The sequence below is a fragment of the Rhinatrema bivittatum genome, chromosome 1 (assembly GCF_901001135.1).
Source record: "Rhinatrema bivittatum chromosome 1, aRhiBiv1.1, whole genome shotgun sequence".
NCBI lineage: Eukaryota > Metazoa > Chordata > Amphibia > Gymnophiona > Rhinatrematidae > Rhinatrema > Rhinatrema bivittatum.
In genome coordinates this window covers 566,679,443-566,705,817 of record NC_042615.1, presented here as the reverse complement: position 1 = coordinate 566,705,817, position 26,375 = coordinate 566,679,443, and the positions used below count along the sequence as shown (strand labels likewise).

Sequence of the window (26,375 nt, the reverse complement as noted above, 5' to 3'; positions counted from 1 at the left end):
AGGGAATGGTACCCTGGAGGTTATGGATTTCAGCTTTCTACCTAAGAGCCTAAATTTGGTTTCTAGAACCTCCCTCCCACATTTTCCTATGTCTTTGGTGCCCACATGTATCATAACAGCCAGCTCCTCCCCTACTGTCTAAAATCTTATCTAGGTGATGCATGAGGTCCACCACCTTTGCACCAGGTAGGCATGTTACCAGGTGATCCTCATGCCCACCAGCCACCCAGCTGGCTACATTCCTAATAATCGAATCACCAACTATGATGCCTTCCTAACCCTTCCCTCCTGGGCAGTAGCCCTGGGAGACACATCCTCAGTGTGAGTGGACAATGCACCACCTGGAGAGCATTCCCTTGCTACAGGATCCTTTCCTGCTGCACCAGGTTGATACTCTCTGATCATGAGAACTTCCTCCTCCAAGGCAGCATCAGGGCTGCCAGACTAGAATTGGGACTTGGCTACTATGTCCCTATATACCTCTCTGTCTGCCTCAGGTCCTCCCGGTCTGCCAGTCTAGCCTCCAGAGATCAGACTCATTCTCTGAGAGACAAGAGCTCTTTGCATCAGATGCACATGTACTATTTCTCACCAGTGGGTAAAAAATCATACATGTGATACTTGATGCAAAAGACTGGGAGGCCCTTCTCTTGCTGCTAGACTGCTGCCTTCATCTTCAATTTGTTCAGTTCCTAGTTAAGTTTTAGGTTGCAATCGGAGTCTAAATATCTATAATTAGGGTCCTTTAAATGTATTAGTATATTTACTATATATCTGGTAGTGACCTACAAGGGAATGATTAAACTCTTACTAAGGTGTTGGGAATTTCTGAATTTAATTAAAAGGCTGATTACCTTTTTTTGTGTATGTGAAAGTCTGTCACCTGCCTATAAATTAAAGGATGAACTAAGGGTGGGTGGGAGAGGGGTGGAAGGGTTGGGAAATACAAACACACAAACTTCTGTTTTTTTGGCTGCCTTTCTGATTACCTATTTAATACAAAACACACAAACATCTGTTTTTTTTTGCCTGCCTTTCTGACTAGCTATTTAAAACAAACCACACAAACTTCTGTTTTTTGCCTACCTTTCTGCCTACCTATTTGATACAAAACACACAAACATCTGTTTTTTGCCTGCCTTTCTGATTACCTATTTGATACAAAACACACAAACTTCTGTTTTTTGCCTGCCTTTCTGACTACCTATTTAATACAAAACACACTACATGTCACAAACACACTAAATAATATACCCCAATAGTTTATTTCTCAAAAATACTTTTAAGTTTTAAAAGGTTCCCCAAGCAGTACTTACCAATTCTTTTCAGCCACCAGCAAGGTGATCCTCTCTTCTCAGTGCTCTCACTTGCCACCGCTTATGCATTTTCCTATTTTCTTCAGATGGATCCTTCTTCCAATTTTTGAAGGACCTTCTTTAGAATAAAATAGCCTCTTTTGGCTTTCCTTTTACCCATGCTGGTAGTTATTTGGCCTTCCTTCCACCTTTTTAATGTGTTGAATACATATAGACTGTGCTTCTAAAATGGTACTTTTAAAGAATGAACAACCAAAACGAAGGAAGGGAATCGAACAATCTAACAATATAGTATTTCTTTTATTATTTCACAATTACCTCTTAACACAAACAATTTTTTAACAAAAAAATAAATTTTAACAAGAAATAATGCACAAACCCTCCCAGCCCTGCATTTACAAATTTAAAAAAAAAAGCATATATCATTCACACCAGTCACACATTAGATTACAGCACTCCTCAGTCATATACACAGCAAATAAAATATATTGTAACTGCTTGCAAATAAAATGTATACGGTTTTCCAAACCACACTCACAGATATAATGTGTCCCAATTTTCCTGAATTACAAATGCATTACATACAGGTATACAAAGAATACCCCAACAGAGGCCACTGGTTCTCTGAAACAGCTTCATCATGGGGATTTGTTTGTCAGTAACATCCATGTATTCTAATATTATCTTTGGAGCATATTCTGGAATAATTCACAATAAGCTGAGATCAAGGGTTGTTTTATAATTCCACTTGCAGATCAACTTGCAAACAGAGTGTTTCAAAAGTGGTGCAAACAATATAGAATAGAGCAAGAAGGATGGGTAAAAAATATCTCTTCCCAATTGCTTATGTTTAGCTCTAATGAACTTACATACAGGATGCCCTTTCACATAATTTCAGATGATTTTGAACTGATCGAAACACCACAAATACACCTGCTTTAGATGAAACATTCTCAATGGATTAAATCATTTTCAAACATACTCGTGGGTGTACATGTGCGCGCGCTACCCGGATTTACCTGGATTTATGCGCGAAGGGCTTTTATAATCCGGCCCAAAGTGTCTGAAAAAGGATACTTTTTACCTTAAACAAAACATCCACACCACGCGTGCTAACTGGAATGACCACACCTTTTAAAGAATGTCCAAATCTATTGTACACTCTTAACTTTTGTAGCTACACTTTTACATTTTTCTAAATAGTTTCCTCATTTTATCAGTTTTCCTTTTGAAATTTTAGTGCTAAAGCTATAGATTTACTTATTGTCCCCCTTCAAGTCAATAAGTCAAATTTGCTCTTGTTATGATCACTATTGCTAAGTGGCCCCACCATCATTGGCTCTCTCATCAAATCCTGCGTTCCACTGAGAATTAGATCTAAAATGGCTTGCTCTCTTGTTGGTTCTTGAACCAGTTGCTTCATGAAGCAGGCATTTATTCCATCCAGAAACTTTACCTCTTTAACTGTCCTGATGTTACATTTACCCAGTCAATATTAAAGTACCGCAGAATTTTGACGCACGTTTAATATCATCTACACAACGTTGGGAGCATATTTCCCCAATATTGCTTGAGCTCCATTGGCTTCCTGTAGGATACAGGATTAAGTTTAAAATTTTAGTTTTAACTAGAGATGTGCTTCGTTAAGCCCTATTGTCTCGGGCTTCGTTTTGGGGCCCCCTGCGGGAAATTTCGTATTTCTCGTGGTTCTGGGTTTTGTTTGGGGGCCCCCCAATTTTCGTGTTAGTGTGCACTATCGGGAGTTAGTGCTTTTTAACTCACAATAGTGTGAGCTAATGCCTGATAGTGCACACTAACGGGGCAAAGATATCGCGCACTAACACGAAAAACACATTTTTCCGAAATTTCAGAAAAATTTCTTTCGTTTTTTGGTTTCCCCAAGCCATACCGAATTAGGCAATTTCATTGAAATTGTCTAATTCAGGAAAAATGAATGCACATCACTAGTTTTAACCTTTAAGGTTATTGAGAATGGATGGCCCTAGTTATTTAGCAAATCTCTTGGAAAAAAATGTGCCAGGTCGGGTTTGGAGATCCATAGACCAACATTTGTTAGTAGTCCCCTCAATTAAGACAGCACTTTTGAATGAGATACATCTTAGATCTTTCTCAGTAGTAGCGCCTGAATTATGGAATTACTTGCCCTCAGTGTTGTGCGCATTAAAGATATTGGCACATTCAGCAAACAGGTGAATGCTCATTTATTTATTGCAGTAATAAATATTGTGCTCTGATGTTCAGCAGGATTTGGTTTGGTAATGTGCTAGGTTTTATATTATATTTTATTGTTAAATTTTAAGTATGTATGTTAGTTATCTGTTCTAATTATAATCCGCCTAGCTTGACTGGCCGCTATAGACAGAATAGAAAATATTTTAAATAAATAAGTATTGGGGTAATTGAAATGTGTTGCCAACTTTGTTAACTTCCCTATTTCTGTTAACATTTCATCATCCATCTGATCATTTTGGCCAGGTGGATAGTAGTATACTCCTATCATTACACTCTTCCCCAACACACATGATATTTCTATCCATAAAGGTTCTACTTTGCATTTAGTCTCTTACATGATCTTTCTCCTTTTGGACTCTATACCATCCAGAATATAAAGTACCACCACTACTAAGTTGATCCACCCTATCACTGTGATATAATTTATACCCTGGTATAGCACTGTCGCATTTGTATCCTCCGTCCACAAGGTCTCTGTGATGCCAATTATTTGTATCTCTTCATTTAGTGCTATACATTCTAACTCTACTATTTTACATCTTATGTTTTTTGTAATAACCTGCTTAGCAGATGACAGGGATAATTGGGAATCTTTTAATTCAGATGGTTCTTTACTTATAGGCACATTTATTACTTTTGCTTTTATTAACACCTCCCTGTTGAGATGCCCTACCTCTCCTATTTCATTAGTATCTTTCGAAGAAACCTCCTTCAGAACCATGCATTGCTAAGACACTATCAGCTTTTCCCATTTTTCTAGTTTAAAAACTACTCTTTTGCCTTTTTAAAGGTTTGTGCAAGAAGCCTGGTTCCACCCTGGTTAAGGTGGATCCTGTTGTTTTGGAAAAGTCTCCCCCCTCCCCAAAACATTGCCCAGTTCCTTACAAAACTGAATCCTTCGTCTCTGCACCATCGTCTCATCCACGCATTGAGACTCTGCCTGCCTCTGGGTACCTGCATGTGGAACAGGGAACAAATCAGAGGATGCATCCCTGGAGGTTCTGGATTGCAACTTTTTACCTAAATGCCTAAATTTAGCTTCCAGATCCTTCTCCCTACATCGTCCTATGTCAGTGCTGTCAGGTACCACAACAGTTAGCTCCTCCCCAGCACTGTCTAAAATCCTTCTAGGTTGATGAGTGAAGTTTGCCACCTTCACACCAAGGAGGCAAATTACCAAGTGATCCTGATGTCCACCAGCCACCCAGCTATCTATATTCCTAATTTTCAAAACACCAGATATGATGGCTCATCTAACCCTTTCCTCCTGGTCAGCAGCCCTGGAAGACACATCCTTAGTGTGAGAGGATAATGCATCCCTTGGTGAGCAGATCCTTGCTACAAGGTGATGCTCTCAGACTAGGTGACCTTTCTTCTCCAAGGCAGCTCCAAGGCTTCCAGACTGGAGTTGGAACCTGGCTACTATGTCCTTCAAGGTATCCTCTATATTCCTCTCTGTCTACTCAACTCTTCTAGGTCTACCACTCTAACCTCTGGAGATTAGACTTGTTCTCTGAGAGCCAGGAACTCTTTGCACTGGGTTTAAACATACAACCTCTCACCTCCTGGAGAGAAGTATCTTCCATTAGCATATTAAAATAGGGTTGCCTAATGGTTCTAGGTCATATGGAACATGATAGTAAAACTAAGACTGGCTCAGGCTGTTCCTGATGACCTGGATCCATTGGTTAACCCCAATTACAACCATTTAGGTTCTTAAATAGAAATCCCCAAATGAGTAAGGCTGTGTAGGACCACAACCTCATGAATGCAGTGGGGAAAATCCAGTCCTTAATCAGCCTCTGGATTGACCTGGGTGAAGTGGCAACCCTACGAATGAGAGAAATTGTAGGAAGAGCTCATTCTCCAGACAGACACCTGCTTTGTATTTCTCTGTGATGTGATACAAAACAATCCTGAACCTGCCATTCACCTTAGCCACAAAAAATCTGCAAAATCATTGTGAATATGCAGCCTGCTCACCTGATGTAATTTTTGGCATGTTTTGCAACTGCACTTCATAGAGGAAACTTTCAAAGGCCGCTGAAAATCATTTTAAATTACTGACGAGAGCAGAAATCCATCAGAAAAATTTAAGCCTTTTGCCTCTTTTCCTCCACCCAGAGCCTTCGTATCTGCCATATCTCCATCTCTAGAATTTGTTATTGTTCTTTAAACTGAAAGTCTCCATGACAACTTGCATTTATCTGGAAAATGAAGAAAAAGCTTGGGTTTTGCATGCTTTTACTTTTTCTTTTTCTTTCTTTCCTTTTTTTCTTCTTTCTCTTTTCTTTTTGATGAGATGAAGGCAGTTGTAACATGAGATATCATGGGAATATGTTTTCCTTATTTATCTGTAAAAAATATTCTAAACTAACTATTGCTTATCCTGACTCCTTTATAAATACACTGACAAAACATTTTGCTTTTTTGTTTTTGTTTTGTTCTATAGGTGAAGAGACAATCACTGATCCTGGATTTTATGGTATACATTAGCTTTTATTTTCTTAATTATTTTACCTTAATAAAAGAAAGAATCATGGCAAAATAATGGAGGAATATTAACAGTTAGCTGAGAGACAAACATTAACACTTGGTTAAATCTAGGCAGTGGCCCATATGCTTTATTTAACTATGAGCTAGCTGGAGCCTTCACGGGCTTCTCTCTTATCTGAACTTTACTGGAGAAATATGCGTAAATACATTTTGTTGTTGTTCCATTGTCTGTGCAGATATAGAGATTGTCTGGTTTGCCGACTCTAGAACACGCAACATATAATTGTCCATGTGAGAAGCAATCCGTGTCTAGATGTAAACCGCATAATTCTAGAAATGAAAAAGAATGAAAAAAGAAAAAATATAAACTATACTCACTAAATGAATGGTATGGTAAATGACACAGCTCAATTCCAACGCAATGTCAAATGAAATAAATCAAAATGAAAATAAATCACAATCTTTGAAAATTCAATTTAGCAATGCAATCAGAAACACTGAAATGGAATTGTAAAATATTTTGTACAAGCTGTTAAGCCCTTTAAAATGGGCGAGATTTTTGTCCCCTCTCCTCCTACATCTTTGCTCTGCTCCGATCCTCCCCCCCCCCCCAGCACCACGAAGGGCCAGAGGCGGCGGCGATGGTAGGAGCTGCAGCGGTGGCCAAGGGGGATCTCGCGAGGCATAATGGTCCTGCCATCCCAACTCCCTCCCCCCTTCCCCGGCGGTGGAGGGACAGGCTCAGACCCCTTTCACTCTATCTTTACAGGCCCCAACTCCTTTGCTCGCCCATTCCCCTGTACACTCAACCCCTTCCACTGTAACCTATAAGTGGAGAGCTGGGGGGGTAGAGAATCTCTCGGTCATGCAGCCCCCTACATGCAAAACATGTGAGGTAGATCTTAAAAAAGTACGATCGTTAAAACAATTGGGCACATGATTCACATCCCTAATGTGTATTTTTATTGCTGTATTGAGCCAGTCTCTTTCACCCTCATCCTATGACCCCTCGTTCTAGAGCCTCCTTTGCATTGAAAGAATCCTGTCTCCTTTGCAAGGAAGCCATGGAGTATTTAAATGTGTCTCTCAAATATCCCCCATCTTGTCTTTCCACTAGGATATACATGTTTAGATCATTACGATATTTTCCCATAGACACAGATTGGGAGAAAAGCCTTAGTGAATCAGGCAGTAAGTTTGTCCCCATATGCTTAATAATAAAGACCACTGATCATTTTATTGGCCATCCTCTGGACCGACTTCAACCATCTTATTTCCTTTTGAAGGTGCGATCTCCAGAACTGTGCAGATTACTCCAAATGAAGTCTCACCAGGGACAATTATCACCTCCCTTTTTCTGTTTACCATTCCTCTCCCTATGCACCCCAGAATCTTTCTGGCTTTGTTGTTGCCTTATTCACCACCTTAAAATCATATACAATCATCCCCCAGATTCCACGCTTCTTTTGTGCTTAGAAGAATTTCACTCTCTATAGTGTTGTTCTTCTTTGGGGTTTCAAAGCCTAAATACATAACTGCATTTTTAACATTAAAACTTAGCTGCTAGACCCTAGTGCATTCCTCAAGGCTCACTATATCCCTCCTCATGTTTTCCACACCTTCCTGGCTGTCTACTCTGTTGAAGATTTTGGTATCATTGCCAAAAAAGACAATTCTTTCCCTACAATCCTTCCACAATATCGCTCATGGAAATATTGAAAAGATCAGGTCCAAGGACCAATCCATGAGGCATACCATTAGTAATGTCCCCTCCTTGGAGTGAATTCCATTTACCAGTTGGATTAGGGGAGAGTTGGATTAGGGGAAAGTTGGATTAGGGGAGAGTTGGATTAGGGGAGAGAATTAGATGTAGTACACTACATCTAATTCTCTCCCCTAATCCAACTCTGGTCACCCAATCAAAGAAATTGACCAGATTTGTATGACAAGGCCTACCTCTGGTAAAACCATGCTGCCTCAGATCTTGCAATCCATTGGATTCCAGAAACTGGACTCTCTTTTAGCAGTGACTCCATTAATTTGCTCATCAAATACTTCCCCAAATACGCCACATTGAACTGTATACTCTTGATTGGCTGTCTACTTCCCTCCCCCCCTCCCCGACCTAGTTTAAAAGTTGCTCTATCACCTTTTAAATTATTAGTTCCATTATTCCTTCCTAGATACTGGCACTTCAATCATCCTGAAAATTAGCTGGCTAGCTGTGGTAATCTCGTGTACTGCAAAATTAGCATGGCCAGTCTACAAGTTTTCAAAATCACCATGCTGCCGATATTCAGGAGGTAACAGTATGCCAGCAAGATAAGTTTTGCTTGCTGAGCCGTCAGATAGTAAGACTGCGTGAAATAGTTAATTTATTCAAAATCTACTATTTCAAAAATTGTATCAGTTATGATATTCTGCTCTTCGGCACATCAGGAAGGTATTTCATGAAACCCAGTTTGCCTGAATTATTTTAAAGATAGTTTCAGAAGCAAAGCAGTAAGAGCAGTTTTACCATTCAGTGATAGTCTGATGAAATTAGAATGGGACCCCAGCTCCAAAACTGATTCACTGATACACACAACCTGTGTAATACTTGAAAGAGTTCTTTATGCCCTATTGCATTCACAAAAAGTTTAACTTTCTTTGGCTTTCCTGAGCCATGTTACCTCTGCTCAAAGATTTTGTAGCTTTTTCTATGGATTACAAACATGGCAGCTAATGGTCTATACTGCATCAGCCTCTAAGTGATGTTTGATGACTTTGGACCGTATGTTGCCCAAAAACAGAACTGGAGCCTCCTTAAAGCTCCCACAAGTAAAATACACACATCAGGCCCAAACTGCCATCTAAAAATACCACAGTTCAGCCAAGGGAAGCAAGGACAGCCTCCTCAGAGTTTCCAACATGCTCCAGCCAAAAGCATTTGGCCCCTGCCATAGCATGAAGGGTCAGCTCTTGACCCAGATTCTTGAAGGGGCACCCTTCTAATGTTACTGATGTGTAAAAATGAATAAATAATGCTGCTCACAGTAGGACGGAGAAAATGTTTTTGCAAAAAAAAAAAAAAAACCCAAAAGAGAGGATGGATGTTATCCACGGTCATGTCCAGTAAAACTGGAGCTGATAAAAGCAAAATTAAGAGTTCTTCTTTCACTTAAAAATTATCGGCCCGATTTTAAAAGGGCCACGCACATAAAAAACAGGGGTAACATCGTGGCTGGGCCTTGCGCGCACTGCACGCATTTCACAACGGGCCTGGCCACGCGCGTAACCTCCATTATGTGCTGAAGTGTTGGGCCCTGCAAAAGGGGTGGACCAGGGGGTGTGGTCTGGGTACAGAGGGGTGGGGTGAAGAGTGGGCCAGGACAGAGCCATTAGCCACTGGAAGCACGTGCTGGCTGTCGGCTGGCGCATAGAGGGTACTTCTGCTCACGGTGAGTAGTAAGTATTAAAATAAAAATTATAAGGGAGAAGTAGGGTTAGGTTAGGGGTCAGGGAGCAGAGGGGAAGAGGTAGGAAGGGTAGGGTTAGGGATAGGAAAGTTCCCTCTCAGTCTGCTCCTTAATTGGAGCGAACTGGGAGGGAACTGGGGGAGGCCCGATCGGTTGCCATGCGTACTTTGCTAAAATCCCCCCTGCGCACGCGAGTCGCGGGCCGCCCGCACATGCATGTGCATATTTTAAAATCCGGCACGCATGTGCATAAAGCCATTGGATTTTATAACATGCGTGCGCTGGCTCGTGCATGTTATAAAATCAGTGCAGCCGTTTGCTGATCAGGAACCGTGCACACATGGATGCGCGCATGCGGGTCTTAAAATCCACCCCTATGGCTTTTATGCCTCCACAAACTGTAGATGGTGTGCATCGTATTTATATTTCCTCCAAATATTTTTTTTTAATTCTATCAACTGGGAATGACTCATCATCAGCCCACAGGTTATGTAAATGAGGCAGACAATTTAGTCTTCTTCATGGGAACTGAACACGAAATATCATATTTATGCCAATCATATCTTTATTTTACCATATTTAGAGTGTTTTTCTTGAACAAGGGCACACATTTTGCTTGCACATTTTACAGGTAATTTTGTTAACATTGCACACAAGTTTGCTGGCAAACATATGCATAATTTACACCGATTTTCAAAGAAGACTTACACGCCCAAAGCATCTCTCCCCTACTCTCATAAGGGAAAATTCATACAAATGGGGAGGGTGGAAGGGGGGAGCTTTTTGAAAATTACCTGAGGTGGGGTGGGGGGGGGGGTTAGGGGTAAAAGTATGCCTGGAAGTGGTTTTGCGGTATTTTTATGTGTACTGGAAAGAGGGGGAGAGGGGCACAATGTTGGGTTGCAGAACTACAGTAAGTTACGTGCGTTATTTTAATTTTCAAAAGTATGAACATGACTGTCCGAGAAGATGTTGACACCTGCTTTCTAGGTGTAATGGGGTGCCTGTGCTGTGCTAAGGTGTGCGAGGCCTAGCTAATTTTCAAAGTGGAGTTACAAGCATAAGCCGGCTTTGAAAATTAGTTCTGAAGTCAGCGTGTACAAGGTAGACTTGGACTTCAGCCCTCCACGGGCTGTTATAAAATAACCCTTTGTGTATGCAGGTAATTTTATGTGTGTGCCAGGAACGCAGCTTTCTAAAGGGGCATTTCTGTGGTTAATATGCTGCTTTGCCCCTACAGAAGTCCCTTTGAAAATTACCCTATTTTTGCTATGGGAGAGGGGGGGGGGGGATTTTATTATAAGCAAAACTAAAAAAGCCCTCTGTTCATTCCCCTATTGCAGAGCACCAGTTCTTTCACTTGAAAAGGGGCATAAATAGCAAAGCCCTTAGAGAAAGCAAGGCCTTTATATACCCAACTTGATTGGTGCCATAATGAGGTTATTGCTGCTGCTGCATCTCTTTCCCAGCACTGCTCTAAAATGGAATGCAGTATTTGGGATGACATATTGAAAATCAGAAATGAACTATAACTTGAAAACATAAATACATCTGTTGATGCTCTCTCTCCTTGAACATGCAGTAGCTTGACAATTAGCATTAGAGGGAAACATGCATTGAGATCAAGAACCCCATTTTTGATATTGTGAGTCAGGCGTACTGATGGAGTCACGTTGTAAGAGAGAATAGTGAACTATCTATAGTCGGGAGAATTGCTGGACCAGAGGCAGCATGGATTCACCAGGGGAAGATCCTGTCAGACAAATCTGATTGACTTTTTTAACTGAGTAACCAAGGAATTGGATCAAGGAAGAGCACTCGATGCCATCTACTTGGATTTCAGCAAAGCTTTTGATACGGTCCCGCACAGGAGATGGTGAATAAAATGAGAAGCTTAGGAGTGAGTGCCGAGGCGGTGGCCTGGATTGCAAACTGGTTGACGGACAGAAGACAATGTGTGATAGTAAATGGAACTCTCTCTGAAGAGAGAGCGGTTTTAAGCGGTGTGCCACAAGGATCGGTCCTGTTCAATATCTTGTGAGCGACATTGCGGACAGGATAGAAGGTAAGGTTTGTCTTTTTGCGGATGACACTAAGATCTGCTACAGAGTGGACACGCCAAAAGGAGTGGAGAGAATGAGATGGGTTTTAAGGAAGCTGGAAGAGTGGTCAAAGATATGGCAGCTGAGATTCAATGCCAAGACGTGCAGAGTCATGCATATGGGGAGTGGAAATACGAATGGACTGTATTCGATGGGAGGAGAAAGGCTGATGTGCATGGAGAAGGAGAGAGACCTTGGGGTGATAGTGTCTAATGATCTGAAGTCGGCGAAACAATGTGACAAGGTGATAGCTAAAGCCAGAAGAATGCTGGGCTGCATAGAGAGAGGAATATTGAGTAAGAAAAGGGAAGTAATTATCCCCTTGTAAAGGTCCTTGGTGAGGCCTCACCTGGAGTACTGTGTTCAGTTCTGGAGACCGTATCTCCAAAGAGACAGAGATAAGATGGAGGTGGTCCAGAGAAGGGCGACCAAAAAGGTGGATGGTCTTCATCAAATGACTTATGAGGAGAGATTGAAGAATCTAAATATGTACCCCCTGGAGTAAAGGAGGAGCAGAGGTGATATGATACAGATTTTCAGATACTTGAAAGGTTTTAATGATCCAAAGACAACGACAAACCTTTTCCATCGGAAAAAAATCAGCAGAACCAGGGGTCACGATTTGAAGCTCCAGGGAGGAAGACTCAGAACCAATGTCAGGAAGTATTTCTTCACGGAGAGGGTGGTGGATGCCTGGAATGCCCTTCCGGAGGAAGTGGTGAAGACCAGAACTGTGAAGGACTTCAAAGGGGCATGGGATAAACACTGTGGATCCATAAAGTCTAGAGGACGTGAATGAAGAGTGGGTGGCTCGCGGGAATGACGGCTACTACCTGGAGATAATACCCTTATTCAATAAACATACACATGGTTAATGCGACTCCAACATTGCTCTAAGCTTCAACAGCAAGAGGACATGTGGAAAAAAGCATTTGCATTCACAAAAAAGCAGGGAGTAGCTTGCTTGTTACGGTGGTTACTACCCCAAACCAAATAAGCCTGATACTTCACTTTCAATGCATATCCAGCATAGCTCTCTGCTTCAACGGCAGGGGAGAAAGACTGATACTTCACACATAACCAGTATAGCTCTCTGCTTCAATGGCAGGGGAGAAAAACTGATACTTCACGCATATCCAGCATAGCTCTCTGCAGTTCCAACACTGCTCTCTACATTAATGGTGGGGGTGGAAGGGAATAGAACTAAAAGGTTACTAAGTGCCAAGAGTAACAGATAAGTATGAGAAAAAAAAAAGTGTGAAACTTGCTGGGCAGACTGGATGGGCCGTTTGGTCTTCTTCTGCTGTCATTTCTATGTTTCTATATTTCTATATACAAAAACAATTTGGTACATTTGAGCCAGTATTTAGAGATATGCTATACCTATGCTTCTGCATTGTTTCTATTAGAGGTAAGCTACATTACTAGTCTTACATTTCTTTTTTTTTAATTCTGTATATTGTTAGATATTATAGGATTTTCTGCTAAGGTCAATGTGTAAATGTCCCTTGTGAAGTTCCCCTCATTGTAACCTTGTTTGTGCCAAACAGATATCCCTACTGGAAATTTTGCAAGTGTTGCCACACCAACCCAGTCATCTCCAGCCATAACAAGTCCAAGATGTCTGCTTAGCTTTAAATTAAATATCAATATACCTGTTTTGTTTTTCCTTTGATTTTTAACCTAATAATAAGAGAACTAATTTAATATAACAAAAGCTTTTGGAAATGAAATATGTTCAGGCTCTGATCTTAGAGGGTTTTAAAAAAATACATTTTTCAAGGCAAAAAACCCCCCAAAAAACTCCAAAACCAAAAAACAGAAAATCTTTCAAAAGAACATTAACTGACACTCTATGGCACTCCTTTCCAATTTCTGTCACACTTCATTCATCATGTTTGCTCAGCTCTGACTCTTCATTTTATATACTCCATACTGTGTATTATGGGCCAGATTTTCAAAGGGTTACGTGCGCCGGGCCTGTTTTTAAAAGTCCCGGGGCTTTACTAAAGGGTAAAGGATTCAAGAAAATTCTCTTCTAGAGGGGACCTTGATGGTGTATCCCTGTGAAGCGAATCCTTTATCGGCCTAAACAATTAACTATTATCCTCATCCCGGTGAAACATTTTGATTCCTGCTTTGTAAATGTCTGATTCCTGCTCTATAAAAATAGTGGTTCCTTTCCAGGATCCTCATTTCCCACACTGGCTCACATACGGCGCTTCCCAATCCTGTAACTGAGTGCTCAGATTGTACAGCTTCCATCACAAAGATTTTTCTGCCCATTATCTGAAAGGATAGGGCGGTTTCTTGCCTCTTTAACTGACTGTTCGCTTCATATTACTTTGCACTTGGTCGGGGGCTCCTTCCCCTACATAAGATTGATTAAGACGGTGAATGTCTACTGGTGCCCCTGATACAGCTTGGGTGCGAAACACGGCCGTGTCGGAGTTCCTTGATTAAGAAGTGCAATGTAGTCTTGAAAAGGTTTTTCTGGTTGCCTGTAATTAAATAAAAATTGGGGACTTATGTATTGAACAGTGTCTCATTATTTTTTGAGCCAAAAATACTTTTCAACAGCAGAAAACAAGTTGCTTGATTTGAAGGAGGGGAAAAAATAGTTTTTTGTACATTTTTGAAATTTAATTTAATTTTTTTTTTTTACTTTTCGCAAAAATCAATAAAGATTGTGGCATAGACAGAAAATATTTTTGCCAATCAAAACTTGAACTGAAATAGAAAAACAAGACCACCACAACTTTTATAAGAAAACAAGTAGAATTCTTCCCACCTCCTTGTATGGTAAAGAAAGAGGGGGGGATGAAAGGTCTTCAGTTAATTAATTATCAGGATAAATGATTTTTTTCTCCTTTTTGTTTCTTCTTGATAAGAATATGATATCACCTCTATTAAGAATGGGGATACCACCGATAACAGGACTGAGATCACATCTACAGATGTATTCCCTGAAGGGAATGAAGACAGCGTCACTGTAAGTGTTTCCTGCTCTGAGACTTGTACAGGCCCGATGCATTTGGTAGGGTAGGGAGTCACGTTTTCACCGGTAATAGACAGCTATATTATTATTATTTCGACAGCTTTCCAGAGCTGCGACCAATTGCAGCTCAAACTATTGTTGTTAGTGTGTGTCTGGGGCATGCTGGGGCAATATGAATTTTGAGGGAGAGGGGTTCCTTAGAGAAACCTGGAGGCTTCGTGGAAGCAGGGCAGCCCAACCAGTTTTGGAAACCAAAGTGGAAGCTGGTTGGAGGGCAGTGAAAAGGAAGCAGGCTCTCTTTCAGGGAAGTCCAAAAGAGAGGGAGGTAGAAAAAGCGTAAATGTCTGCGAAAGTAACACAAGGATTCAAATGCCAGTCTTTAAACAGATCTTTTTTTTTTATCTGTTTAAGCGATTTGCTTTATAATAAAGAAACACTGCTGTTATCAGTGTGGGTTTTGTGTTTACTGTGATGGAGACCCCCCCTGATGTGTTAGCAGTGTTCTGCGCATCTTGAGATCTCACAGTATTCCCAGGAGCAGAGCTCTCTGTTAAAGACAGAGATAGGAACCTTTTCGTTACCTATTTTTCAAACCCCAGTTTATGCTCGGTGGCAGGTAAAACACTTACTTGCATGCGTTCTTGAACCCACCAGTTCCCTCTCTTTTAGGTCTTCCCTCAGTGTGTTGGTAGTATTATTGCACCTCATCTGCTAACTTTGCATTTGTCTCAGGGATATACCAGAAGTATTTCCATGGTCCTCATAAGAAAACAAGAAAATAAGTAATACTGTGTTGGGTCAGACCAAAGTCCATCTAGCCAATTTTCCTGTCTCTGATAGTGGTCAGTTTTGGTCATAAGCCCTGGGCAGAACCCAAGAAGTAGATCTATTTCTTGTTACTCCCAGAGCTAGCAATAGCTTTTAGGGATGTGAATCGTTTTTGAACGATTAAAATTATCGTCAGATAATTTTAAAATCGTCCAAAATCGTTAGAGTGCACGATACAATACAAATGCCCCCGATTTATCGTCAGGGGCATTTGTATTGTATCGTTAAATAGGGCGCGGGAAAACCGGCACACCAAAAAAACCCTAAAACCCACCCCTAACCTTTAAAACAAATCCCCCACCCTCCCAAACCCCCCAAAATGTTTTAAATTACCTGGGGTCCAGTGGGGGGGTCCCGACGCGATCTCCCTCTCTCTGGCCACGGCTGCGTTGAGAGAAATGGCGCCGGTGGCCCTTTGCCCTTATCATGTGACAGGGCAAAGGTAGCACCGGTGCCATTTTGGTTCCTGGTTCCCGACGTCACGCGTCCAGGAGATCGCCCCTGGACCCCCGCTGGACCCCCAGGGACTTTTGGCCAGCTTGGGGGAGCCTCCTGACCCCCACAAGACTTGCCAAAAGTCCAGCGGGGGTCCGGGAGCGACCTCCTGCACGCGGGCCGTATTGCCAATCTTCAAAATGGCGCCGGCGCTACCTTTGCCCTGTCACATGATAAGGGCAAAGGGCCACCGGCGCCATTTCTCTCAACGCAGTCGTGGCCAGAGAGAGGGAGATCGCATCAGGACCCTCCCACTGGACCCCAGGTAATTTAAAACATTTTGGGGGGGTTTGGGAGGGTGGGGGATTTGTTTTAAAGGTTTGGGGTGGGTTTTAGGGTTTTTTGGTGTGCCGGTTTTCCCGCCCTCCCCCGATTTATGATTTTTAACGATTTTTTAAAAAAACAAAACACGACGATAAGATTTCCCCCCCCCCCCCAGCCAAAATCGATCGTTAAGACGATCGATCACACGATTCACACCCCTAATAGCTTTATGGACTTTTCCTCCAGGAACTTGTCTAAATGTTTTTAAACCCCCGCTATGCTTGACCACGTCCTCTGGCAACAGATTCCATAGCCTGATTGGGTACTGAGTGAAAAAATAATAATTTCTACAATTGTTTTAAACTGCTTCCTGGAGTGTCCCCCTGTTTTACTTTTATATGAAAGGTAAATAATCGAACTGTACCCATTCCACACAACTGCTTTCATCTTCCCTCTCAGCTATCTCTTTTTTTTTTCTAGCTGCAGAGCTCTAATCTATGTAGCATCTCATCACTGTGGACCCATTCCATCCCCTTTATCATTTCTGTTTCAAATCTCTCCACCTTTTCTAATTTTGTTAAATCTTTTTGAAATAGGGCAACTGGTACTAGGGATGTGAATCGTGTGATCGATCGTCTTAACAATCGATTTTGGCTGAGGGTGGGGGGGGGAATCTGATCGTCTTAGTTTTTTAGGTTAAAAAATTGTTTTATCGGGGGAGGGGGGAGGGCGGGAAAACCGGCACACAAAACAACCCTAAAACCCACCCGACCCTTTAAAATAAATCCTCCACCTCCCGAACCCCAAAATGTTTTAAATTACCTGGGGTCCAGTGTGTGGGGGGGGGGGGTGGTGTCCCGGCGCGATCTCCCGCTCTCTGGCCATGGCTGCGTTAAGAGAAATGGCGCCGTTGGCCCTTTGCCCTTATCATATGACAGGGCAAAAGTAGCGCCGGCTCCATTTTGGTTCCTATGATCCGAAGTCACGTGTGCAGGAGATCGCTCCCGGACCTCCGCTGGACCCCCAGGGACTTTTGGCCAGCTTGGGGGGCCTCCTAACCCCCACAAGACTTGCCAAAAGTCCAGCGGGGGCCCGGGAACGACCTTCTGCACCCGGGCTGATTTGCCAATATTCAAAATGGCGCCGGCGCTACCTTTGCCCTGTCATATGGTAAGGGCAAAGGGCCACCAGCGCCATTTCTCTTAACGCAGCCGTGGCCCGAGAGTGGGAGATCGCGCCGGGATCCCCCCCCCCACTGGACCCCAGGTAATTTAAAACATTTTGGGGGGGTTCAGGAGGGTGGTGGATTTCTTTTAAAGGGTCAGGGTGGGTTTTAGGGTTGTTTTGGTGTGCCGGTTTTCCCGCCCTCCCCCCCTCCCCCCCTTCCCCGATTTATGATTTTTGACGATAAATCGGGGGAATTGTTATTGTATCGCGGCTCTAACGATTTTGATGATTTAAAATATATCTGACGATTGTTTTAAATCGTCAAAAAACGATTCACATCCCTAACTGGTACTGCACACTATACAGAAGGTGTGGTGACATCATGACTCAATAGAGACATGATATGATTTTGTCTGCTTATCCTCCGTTCCTTTTCAGATCATTCCTAACAATCTATTTGCTTTTTTGACCACCACCACACACTGAGCTGAGGATTTCAATGCATTGTCCAAAAAGACTCCATGGTCCTTTTCTTGGGTAGTGACTCCCAGAACAGAAACCAACATTGTGTACCTGTACGTGAGATTATTTTTTTACAAAGTGCATCACTTTGCACTTTTCCACATTACAATTTATCTGCTATTCAAATGTAAATCTAAAATGGTCCTTCTACAGTTCCTCACTATCTGCTGCTGTTTCAACAACTTTGAATAATTTTGTGTCATCTGCAAATGTGATCACCTCACTTGTTGTTCCCGTTTCCAGATCATTCATGAATATGTTAAACAGCATGATCCCATTATCAAGCCCTGTGGTACTCCACGAATGATCCGGCATTTACAAAACTCACCATTTAGTCCTGCTCGGTTTCCTGCCTTTTAACCACCAATGTACAATAAGACACTGCCTTCTATCCCAACAGTTTTTAATTTTGACTTTGTCAAATGCCTTCTAAAAATCCAAATACACACCCGCATGTTATAAAATATGGTTCCTATATGCACATGCGCACCAGATTTTAATATCCATGCGCACATGTGCGAGCAGGTCGGGACTCGCATGCGAGCGGGGGAGAATTTTAAAAACCAACGCACGGCGACACGAGAAGGCGGCCTGGGAAGAACCTTTCCTATCTCCCTAATTACCCTTCCTACCTTTTCCCTTCTCCTCCCCTACCCCTAAACTAACCCTATCTACCCTATTTTTTTTTTGTTTCAGTACTTACTTCCTCTTCTGCTGCTGGCTCGTGCTTCCCTGGAACAGGGCCTAATGACCGCTGTCCCAGTCATCCTCCACACTGTCCCTCCCGGCCCAGACCCTGCCCCCCGCAGCACCACTTTTCGCTGGCCTGGCACTTCTGCGCATACCAGGAGGTATGTGCATGGCCAGGCCCTTTCTAAAATGCACTCGTCTCATGCAGGGCCTGGTCATGCATGTATCTCCTGGCATTTGTACTTGCAGGCCATCGAAAATTCAGGCATATATGAACTGGTTCACCTTTATCTATATATTTATTTGTACCTTCAAATCTAAAATATTGGTAAGGCAAAATTTCCCTTTGCCAAAACCATGTTGACTCTTTTCCATTAAGCCATGTCTTTCCATATGACCAATGAGTTTAATTTTAAAAATAGCTTCTACCACTTTGTCCGGCACTGACAGCAGGATCACTAGTCTATAGTTTATGGAGGCCTTTTTAAAAATTGGTGTCACATTGGCCACCCTCCAATCTTCAGATTTTGTGGTTTTTTTTAAATAAGTAACATATTATTAGGAACAGGTTTTCAGTTTTGGGTTTGAGTTCTTTTAGGATTATGGTGATCTGTTACTCTTTAGTTTGTCAGTTTCATCTATTATATCCTCCATTGTCACAGAAATTTGGTTTAGTTTCTCAGAATTATCACCATCAAGAATGTTTTACATGTAGATATGTGCCCAAAATCCTTCTTGAAAAGACCATGGCAAAGAATTCATTCAGTTTTTCTGCTGTTTCTTGTCTTCCTTGTTTCCTTTTTGCCCCTCTGTTATCTAATGGCCCAGCTGACTTCCTCACATGCTTTTTGTTTTGAATGTACTTGAAAAAGTTGTTATTATTAGTTTTTATCTCTCTAGCAAGCTTCTTCTCAAATTCTCTCTTGGCTTATCTTATTACTGTTTTACATCTAACTTACCAATTCTTAAGTTTTTGCCTATTTTTCTTCATTTAGGTATGCTTACCATTTTTTTTTTGAATGATGCCCTTTTGGTTTTACTTCCTCTTTCACTTCACCATTAAACTATGCTAGCAGTTGTTTGGTCTTCCTTTAAGTTATTTTAATGCATGGAATACATTTTTCTGGGCTTCCAAAATGGTATTTTTAAAATATATCCATGCCATATGCAGACTTTAACCTTTATTCAGAGTAGTTAAATCACAAGCAGATTGTGATAAATTGCAGGAAGACCTTCTGAGACTGGAAAATTGGGCATCCAAATGGCAAATGAAATTTAATGTGGATAAGTGCAAAGGAAAAATAACCCAAGCTATAGTTACACAATGTTAGGTTCCATATTACGAGCTACCACCCAAGAAAGAGATCTAGGCATCATAGTGGATAACACATTGAAATCATCAGTTCAGTGTGCTGCAGCAGTCAAAAAAGCAAACAGAATGTTGGGAATTATTAGAAAGGGAATGGTGAATAAAATGGAAAATGTCATAATGCCTCTGAATCACTCCATGGTGAGACCGCACCTTGAATACTGTGTACAGTTCTGGTCGTCGCATCTCAAAAAAGATATAGTTGCGATGGAGAATGTACAGAGAAGGGCGACTAAAATGATAAAGGGAATGGAACTACTCCCCTATGAGAAAGACTAAAAAGGTTAGGACTTTTCAGCTTGGAGAAGAGACAGCTGAAGGGGGGATATGATAGAAGTGTTTAAAATCATGAGAGGTCTAGAATGGGTTAATGTGAATCAGTTATTTACTCTTTCGCATAATAGAAAGACTAGGGGGCACTCCATGAAGTTAGCATGTAGCACATTTAAAACTAATTGGAGAAAGTTCTTTTTCACTCAACCCACAATTGGACTCTGGAATTTGTTGCCAGAGGATGTGGTTAGTGCAGTTAGTGTAGCTGTGTTTAAAAAAGGATTGGATAAGTTCTTGGAGGAGAAGTCCATTACCTACTATTAGTTAAGTTGACTTAGAAAATAATCACTGCTATTACTAGCAACAGTAGCATGGAATAGACTTAGGCCTGGATTTTCTTATGGCGCAGAGCTCATTGAATCCCACCATAATAGGGGCGGGGGGCGAAGTGGGGGGTGGGCCTGTGAAAGCCGGCAGTGATCGCACCACCACGGTGTTATCGCTGCCGGCTTTTGCACCCAATAGCGGCACCATGAAAGGTGGCGCTATTGGGCATGCTACTGGCGGAGATAACGGGTCTTACCTTATCGCCGCTAGCGATATTTATGCCATGGCGCTGCACCGACTCCTCCTCTTCCGCTATCTCTTGCGAAAAGTCCCTTTTCTCATGTGATACCGATAGAAAAGACCCCCTTAGTTTTTGGGTACTTGCCAGGTTCTTGTGGCTTGGATTGGCCACTGTTAGAAACAGGATGCTTGGCTTGATGTACCCTTCGTTTGACCCTGAATGGCATGTTCTTATATTTGCAACTACTCCTTTTAGTTTTTTTCTAATTTCCTTATTCTATCATAGTTTTTCTTTTTAGTTATATGCTACTGTAATAATTTTATTTAATGTTCTTCCTCCAATGATTATGGCAAATTTGATTGCAGTATGTTTGCTTTTCCTTAGCGGCCCCACCACAGTTACCCCTTGCACCAGGTTAAGCATTCCACTGAGGACTAGATGTAAAGTAGCTGCCCCAACCATCAGTTTTAGGACCATTAAGCAGTCATTTATGGCTTTAACTTTTGTAAACCTCTTTGGTTTAAACTGTTGTCTATAGAAGGTGGTATAGAAATGTAATGTAACACAAGATAGCATCTAAAAAATTAACATCTCTGGAATGTCTTAATGAAATATTAACTCAATCAACACAAGAATAATTGAAATCCTCTATTATTATTGTGTTTCCAAATGTATTTGCCTTTCTAACTTTAGCTAGTATTTCACAAACTGTTTATTCATCCTGGGCAGGTAGATGATAATATACAACCATTGTTATGTCACACATGTAATTTCTTTTCATAAGGATTCCACAGTGTATTTTGTTTCCTGCAGAATTATTATCATGCTTGATTCTATGCCATCCTTTACGTATACTTCTATTCCTCTACCAGTTCAATCTGTTCTGTCATGTCAATATAAGTTATGCCCTTGTATCACAGTGTCCCATTGGTTATCCTTCCACCATGTCTCTGAAATGCCTATAATGTCTATATCCTCATATAATGGCATTCATTCCAAATCACCAATCTTACTCAGACTTTAGCATTCACATGCAGACATTTTAAAGTATGTTTCATTATTTGTATTTTTATTTCTATTTGTAGTAATAGAAGATACAGGCACTGCAGAGTCATTCACATCTGTGTATTCTATCTACATCCATCTAGGCTACTGTAGCCTTAACCATAACCCCTCTATTAGGATATTCTTACTTCCCTGCTTTGCAATTATTCTTGGATAATACTTTCTTCCAAGCCATTCACTTCTGAGCAACTATCGATTTTCCCCCACATTCCAGTTTAAATGCTGCTTTATTTCCTTTTTAAATGTTAACAGCAGAAGCTAGGTTCCACCCTGGTTAATGTGGAGCCCATCCTGTAGGAATAAGCTTCCTCTTCCCCATAATGTTCCTCAGTTTCTAACAAATCTAAAACCTTCTTCCTGTACCATTGTTTCATCCACTCATTGAGACTCTGGAGCTCAGCCTGCCTCTGGGGTCCTGTGCAAGGGATGGGGAGCATTTTTGAGAATGCAACACTGGAGGTTCTCTCTCTGAAACTTCTCCTGTAGTTTGTAGAAGGTAAATTCACTGACTTTGAAAGTAATGCAGCATTTCCTCCTGAGTTTCTTGTTTCATACCTTGTTTGCCAGAAAACAGTTTCAGTTGAAGTACAACATCATTATAATTATGATTTATTTGGCTTGTATTGATCATTGTAATATTAAAATGAGAGTGTATATTAGGGATGTGAATCAGTTCCGGACTCATTTCCGGTATCATGTTCGGGTAAAAACCGCGGGAAATCTTCGTTCCTGCGGTTTTTACCCGTTTAAATCGGCTGTGTCGTGCCGAAAAAAAAACAAACCACCCCAACCATTTAAATTTAATTCTTTCTAATCCCCCACCCTCCCGACCCCCCAAAACTTTTTTAAAGTACCTGGGGGTCCAGCGGGGGTCCCAGGAGCATCTCCCACTCTCGGGCAGTCGGCTGCCAGTAAACAAAATGGCGCCGACAGCCCTTTGCCCTTAGCATGTGACAGGGTATCTGTGCCATTGGCCGGCCCCTGTCACATGGTAGGAGTAATGGAAGGCCGGCGCCATCTTTAAAAATGGCGCGGGCCATCCAGTGCTCCTACCTTGTGACAGACTGTGACAGACTGCTATCAAGCCACCCCTCAGTCTTCTCCTTTCCATGCCAAATAATGACCAAATTAACATTCAAATGTATTGCAATAATTATTAAATACATTCATGCCTAAAAGCTTTAAAGATGTTAGTGTTTGGAACAGAGGTGGACAAACAGTGTGGCTGACAAGCTACATCCAGCACGCAGGAGCTTTAAATCTGGCCTGCGGGCAAACATTAAGCCCATGGTAGCAAGAGCAGTAGGTATGCGGCTGGAAGTTATATTGTTGGGCCTTCATTGTCCTTTTCCCCCAAGACTTGGACTGTATGCCTCAGTTTGGCCCTTGGGCAAAAAGGTTTGCCTACATCCCTTTTAGAAAACGGAGCTGTACTCGTTCATAATCCTGTCCACAGTTACTTTTTTCAGTCAGTTACAAAATCCCTTCAAGAATCCTCATGTTATTTCAACCTAAGTCACACTGCTTGGCTCTCATGGTTCAATCTAGCTTTGTGCTTAAAGAAACCAGGGGATCATTTTTAGAGACTTATTTTGTCAAATTCCTGTATGTTAACTTCAGGTACTCGAGCACTTCTACATACCTTTAATGTCTTTAATTTTAGGTGTATGTTGTAGTGGGAATTGCAGCGTTGGTGTGCACTGGCTTGGTAATAATGTTGCTTATCTTGAAGTTTGGAAGACACTCTAAGTTTGGAATAAAAGGTAAGATATGTTTACTGTTTATATAATCATTTCATAGGTCACTTTCCTCTTTAATGGCTTGTAACTGGAGAAAAAATGTCCTTGTGGATTGCTTTCCATTCCAATGAGAAGAAGGCAGACAGAGAAATAGCAGATCAGTCAATGACAAATGTATAGAACTGGCTGCATACTATACTCACAGTGCCTATATACTGGGAGAGACAACTGGAGTTTAATGCACATCAGTAAAATGTGTTTGCATCATAAGAGTGTAGAATTCACACCAGGTAAAGGAAAACACATTATAGATACCAGTCCAGGATGGGAACAGGTGAGGTTACGAGGAAAGTAAACATCCTACACATTCCTGACACAACTCTCGGGATGCTCAATAATGTGCAGTTCTTAACCCAATCGATCTGCATGTATCATTTGGAGGTAAATTTTCACCACATTATATTCTTACTCAGCCAAGTCTTGGATTTAATCCTTGTGACTTTGCTCCTATGTAAATGATAAGAAATTCCCAAAGGAATCAAGTTTCATGTAATTCATCTACTGTTATTAATTACAATTAGTGCGAGCACTAAAATATCTGTTTCCTGTGACTGTCTATACATTGGCATCCCCCCTTTCAGCTTTTTTGAATATATGACCAGAAACTAAATTTCTGACGCAGTAAATCAGGGTTTCCAGTGTGGACGCATTTGGTTTTTTTTTTCTGGAATAACCGTTTCCAGGGAAAGGGCTGCTTTCTGAAATAACATAGCATGCAGTTAGGAGTACTGCACCTCTCCTCAAGTATATAGCAAAGGCTTGCATTTACCTATGACTTGTGACCTGAGAGCAACTCTGTGCTTTGGAGGATGAAAGGCAGGAGATGGGAGGTGGGAAGCAGGGACAGGAAGGGCTAGGGTGTGAACCAGATATGCAACAATCTTTCAGTCCAAAAGAATGCCCTGTGTCCCATTCCTTTGATCTTTAACCTGAGACCTGTGTGATTTATGCTTTGAAAACTCCTTTCTCTCTGGTGTTGCCCAGACCTGCTGTTAGTTCTCAGACAGCTTCTGGCCTGGCCTGGTTATTGGTAGTACTGAGGGGTTAGGCTAAAGAATGCATTAAAAGATTATTTTGAGGTCTGTTTCTGTTTGGTACCAGAATTTATTGTATATTAAATTAGAGCAGGAAAAGGAAGAGGAAAAGGATGTTAAAATATATCTTATTCTTGTTCCTCCGGTGATTTTGTACAAGAGTTTTCCTGGCTTCTTTTTTTTCATTTACATCGCTTCTTCTAAAAAAACCCCCAAAAAACAGAACATAAGGTGATATTCTGTCTATTTTGCAAATGCCCAGTTTAACAGCTTCCATCTCTCTTCTTTCCTCGGACTATGCAAGCTTCCATTCTGTGAAATTGTTGAGCAATGTTAATAACCGAATGCCTCTAATCATTTGACCCGAGGCACCTTTACTTATTCAGATTCAGGAGACATCCAACACCATCCCATGCGCATTTGATTTCTGTGCATAACCTTTAACACACCTCTGAATTCTGTAGAGTAGAGGCCATAGAAATTGGAAGGATTAAAGGGATTTTTTTTTCTGTAAAAAGGCTTTGATCGATACCGACATAAATGTAAAGCTGTGTTTCAACACTTCTGACCAAAATCTACCATGTTCAAATGCTGTTGTATTTCTATGTGGCCGTATGCCATTCTTGTTAATATTATTGTGCAGTTTAAGACATCCGTGCATGAGGTTTCACTACAGCTATACCTTTGTTATGATTTTGTGAAATTGCTACCTTAGATCATGTCACCCTCACTGTTACATTTTTCGGGGACAAGAAATTATTAGCCTAGTTTCCTATGGGAAAACTGGCCTTATAAGATTATTGTTTTTGTTCCCCAGCTAAAAACCTTTGAACTATTCCTCCATTTCCATTCAAATTTTTGCCACTAGTAGTAGAGCACCAAATAATCTCTGGCTTGCACTTTCTCATGTTTTTTTGGATGGTCCTTGGCATTTAAATCTCTTTTTCTTTCAATAGAGGAACAGGCCATTTCCATCCAGTCAGAATCTCAGAGCATGTTTAAAGCTGCATTGCCATTGGTTGGTACCTGTGGTCACCAGCTGACTCCATTTCTGTACTAATTTCCTATATGGAAAAAAAGTCTCTCATGTTTCATGATAATACTTATTACCTAGAAATTCACATCACAAAAGTTGTCCTATGTATACATTTCTGTACCAAAGAAGGAAACTAGGCATCATGACATTTTCAAACATCTCATTGTGATTTTAAATAAATTATTTTCCCTGAAATTGTTTTGCTTGCATGCACAGGGAATGGTTTGTTCCTCTCTTAATAATTCTCTATGGGCCCTTCCAGTCCCTACAATGACAGAGAACTCCAGTCCTCGAGTGCCACAAACAGGCCTGGTTTTCAAGATATCTACAATAAATATGCATGAGAAAGATTTGCATCACACAAAAAAAGCCTTATAGATATAGCAAAACGAGATAGTTTCAATTTAATTCAAAAAACGCATTGCCAAACTTATAGACATATATTTGAGAAAGATTTGCATGCATTGGCTCATTGTATGCAAATCTATCTCATGCATACTCATTCTTGATATCCTGAAAACCTGGCCTGTTTGTGGCACTCAAGGAGTTCGCCATCCCTGCCCTAGTATGTCACTTGAATGCTGTTAAGTTTCTCCCTGGGATTACAGAAACTGGTACTCAAAATACAGAAGACATTCCTTT

The 26,375-nt window shown here is 41.3% G+C and overlaps 1 protein-coding gene across 3 annotated transcripts in view; it reads left to right on the top strand.

Annotated features, from left to right (window-relative positions):
• Positions 1-26,375, top strand: part of LOC115099576 (BDNF/NT-3 growth factors receptor-like) — a 265,666-nt gene that overhangs the window by 169,388 nt on the left and 69,903 nt on the right. For all 3 annotated transcript variants that reach the window (XM_029617318.1, XM_029617325.1, XM_029617311.1), the window contains 3 exons: positions 6,022-6,054; positions 14,517-14,617; positions 23,528-23,627. In XM_029617318.1, coding sequence (XP_029473178.1) covers positions 6,022-6,054; positions 14,517-14,617; positions 23,528-23,627 — 234 coding nt within the window. The remainder of the gene's footprint in view (positions 1-6,021; positions 6,055-14,516; positions 14,618-23,527; positions 23,628-26,375) is intronic.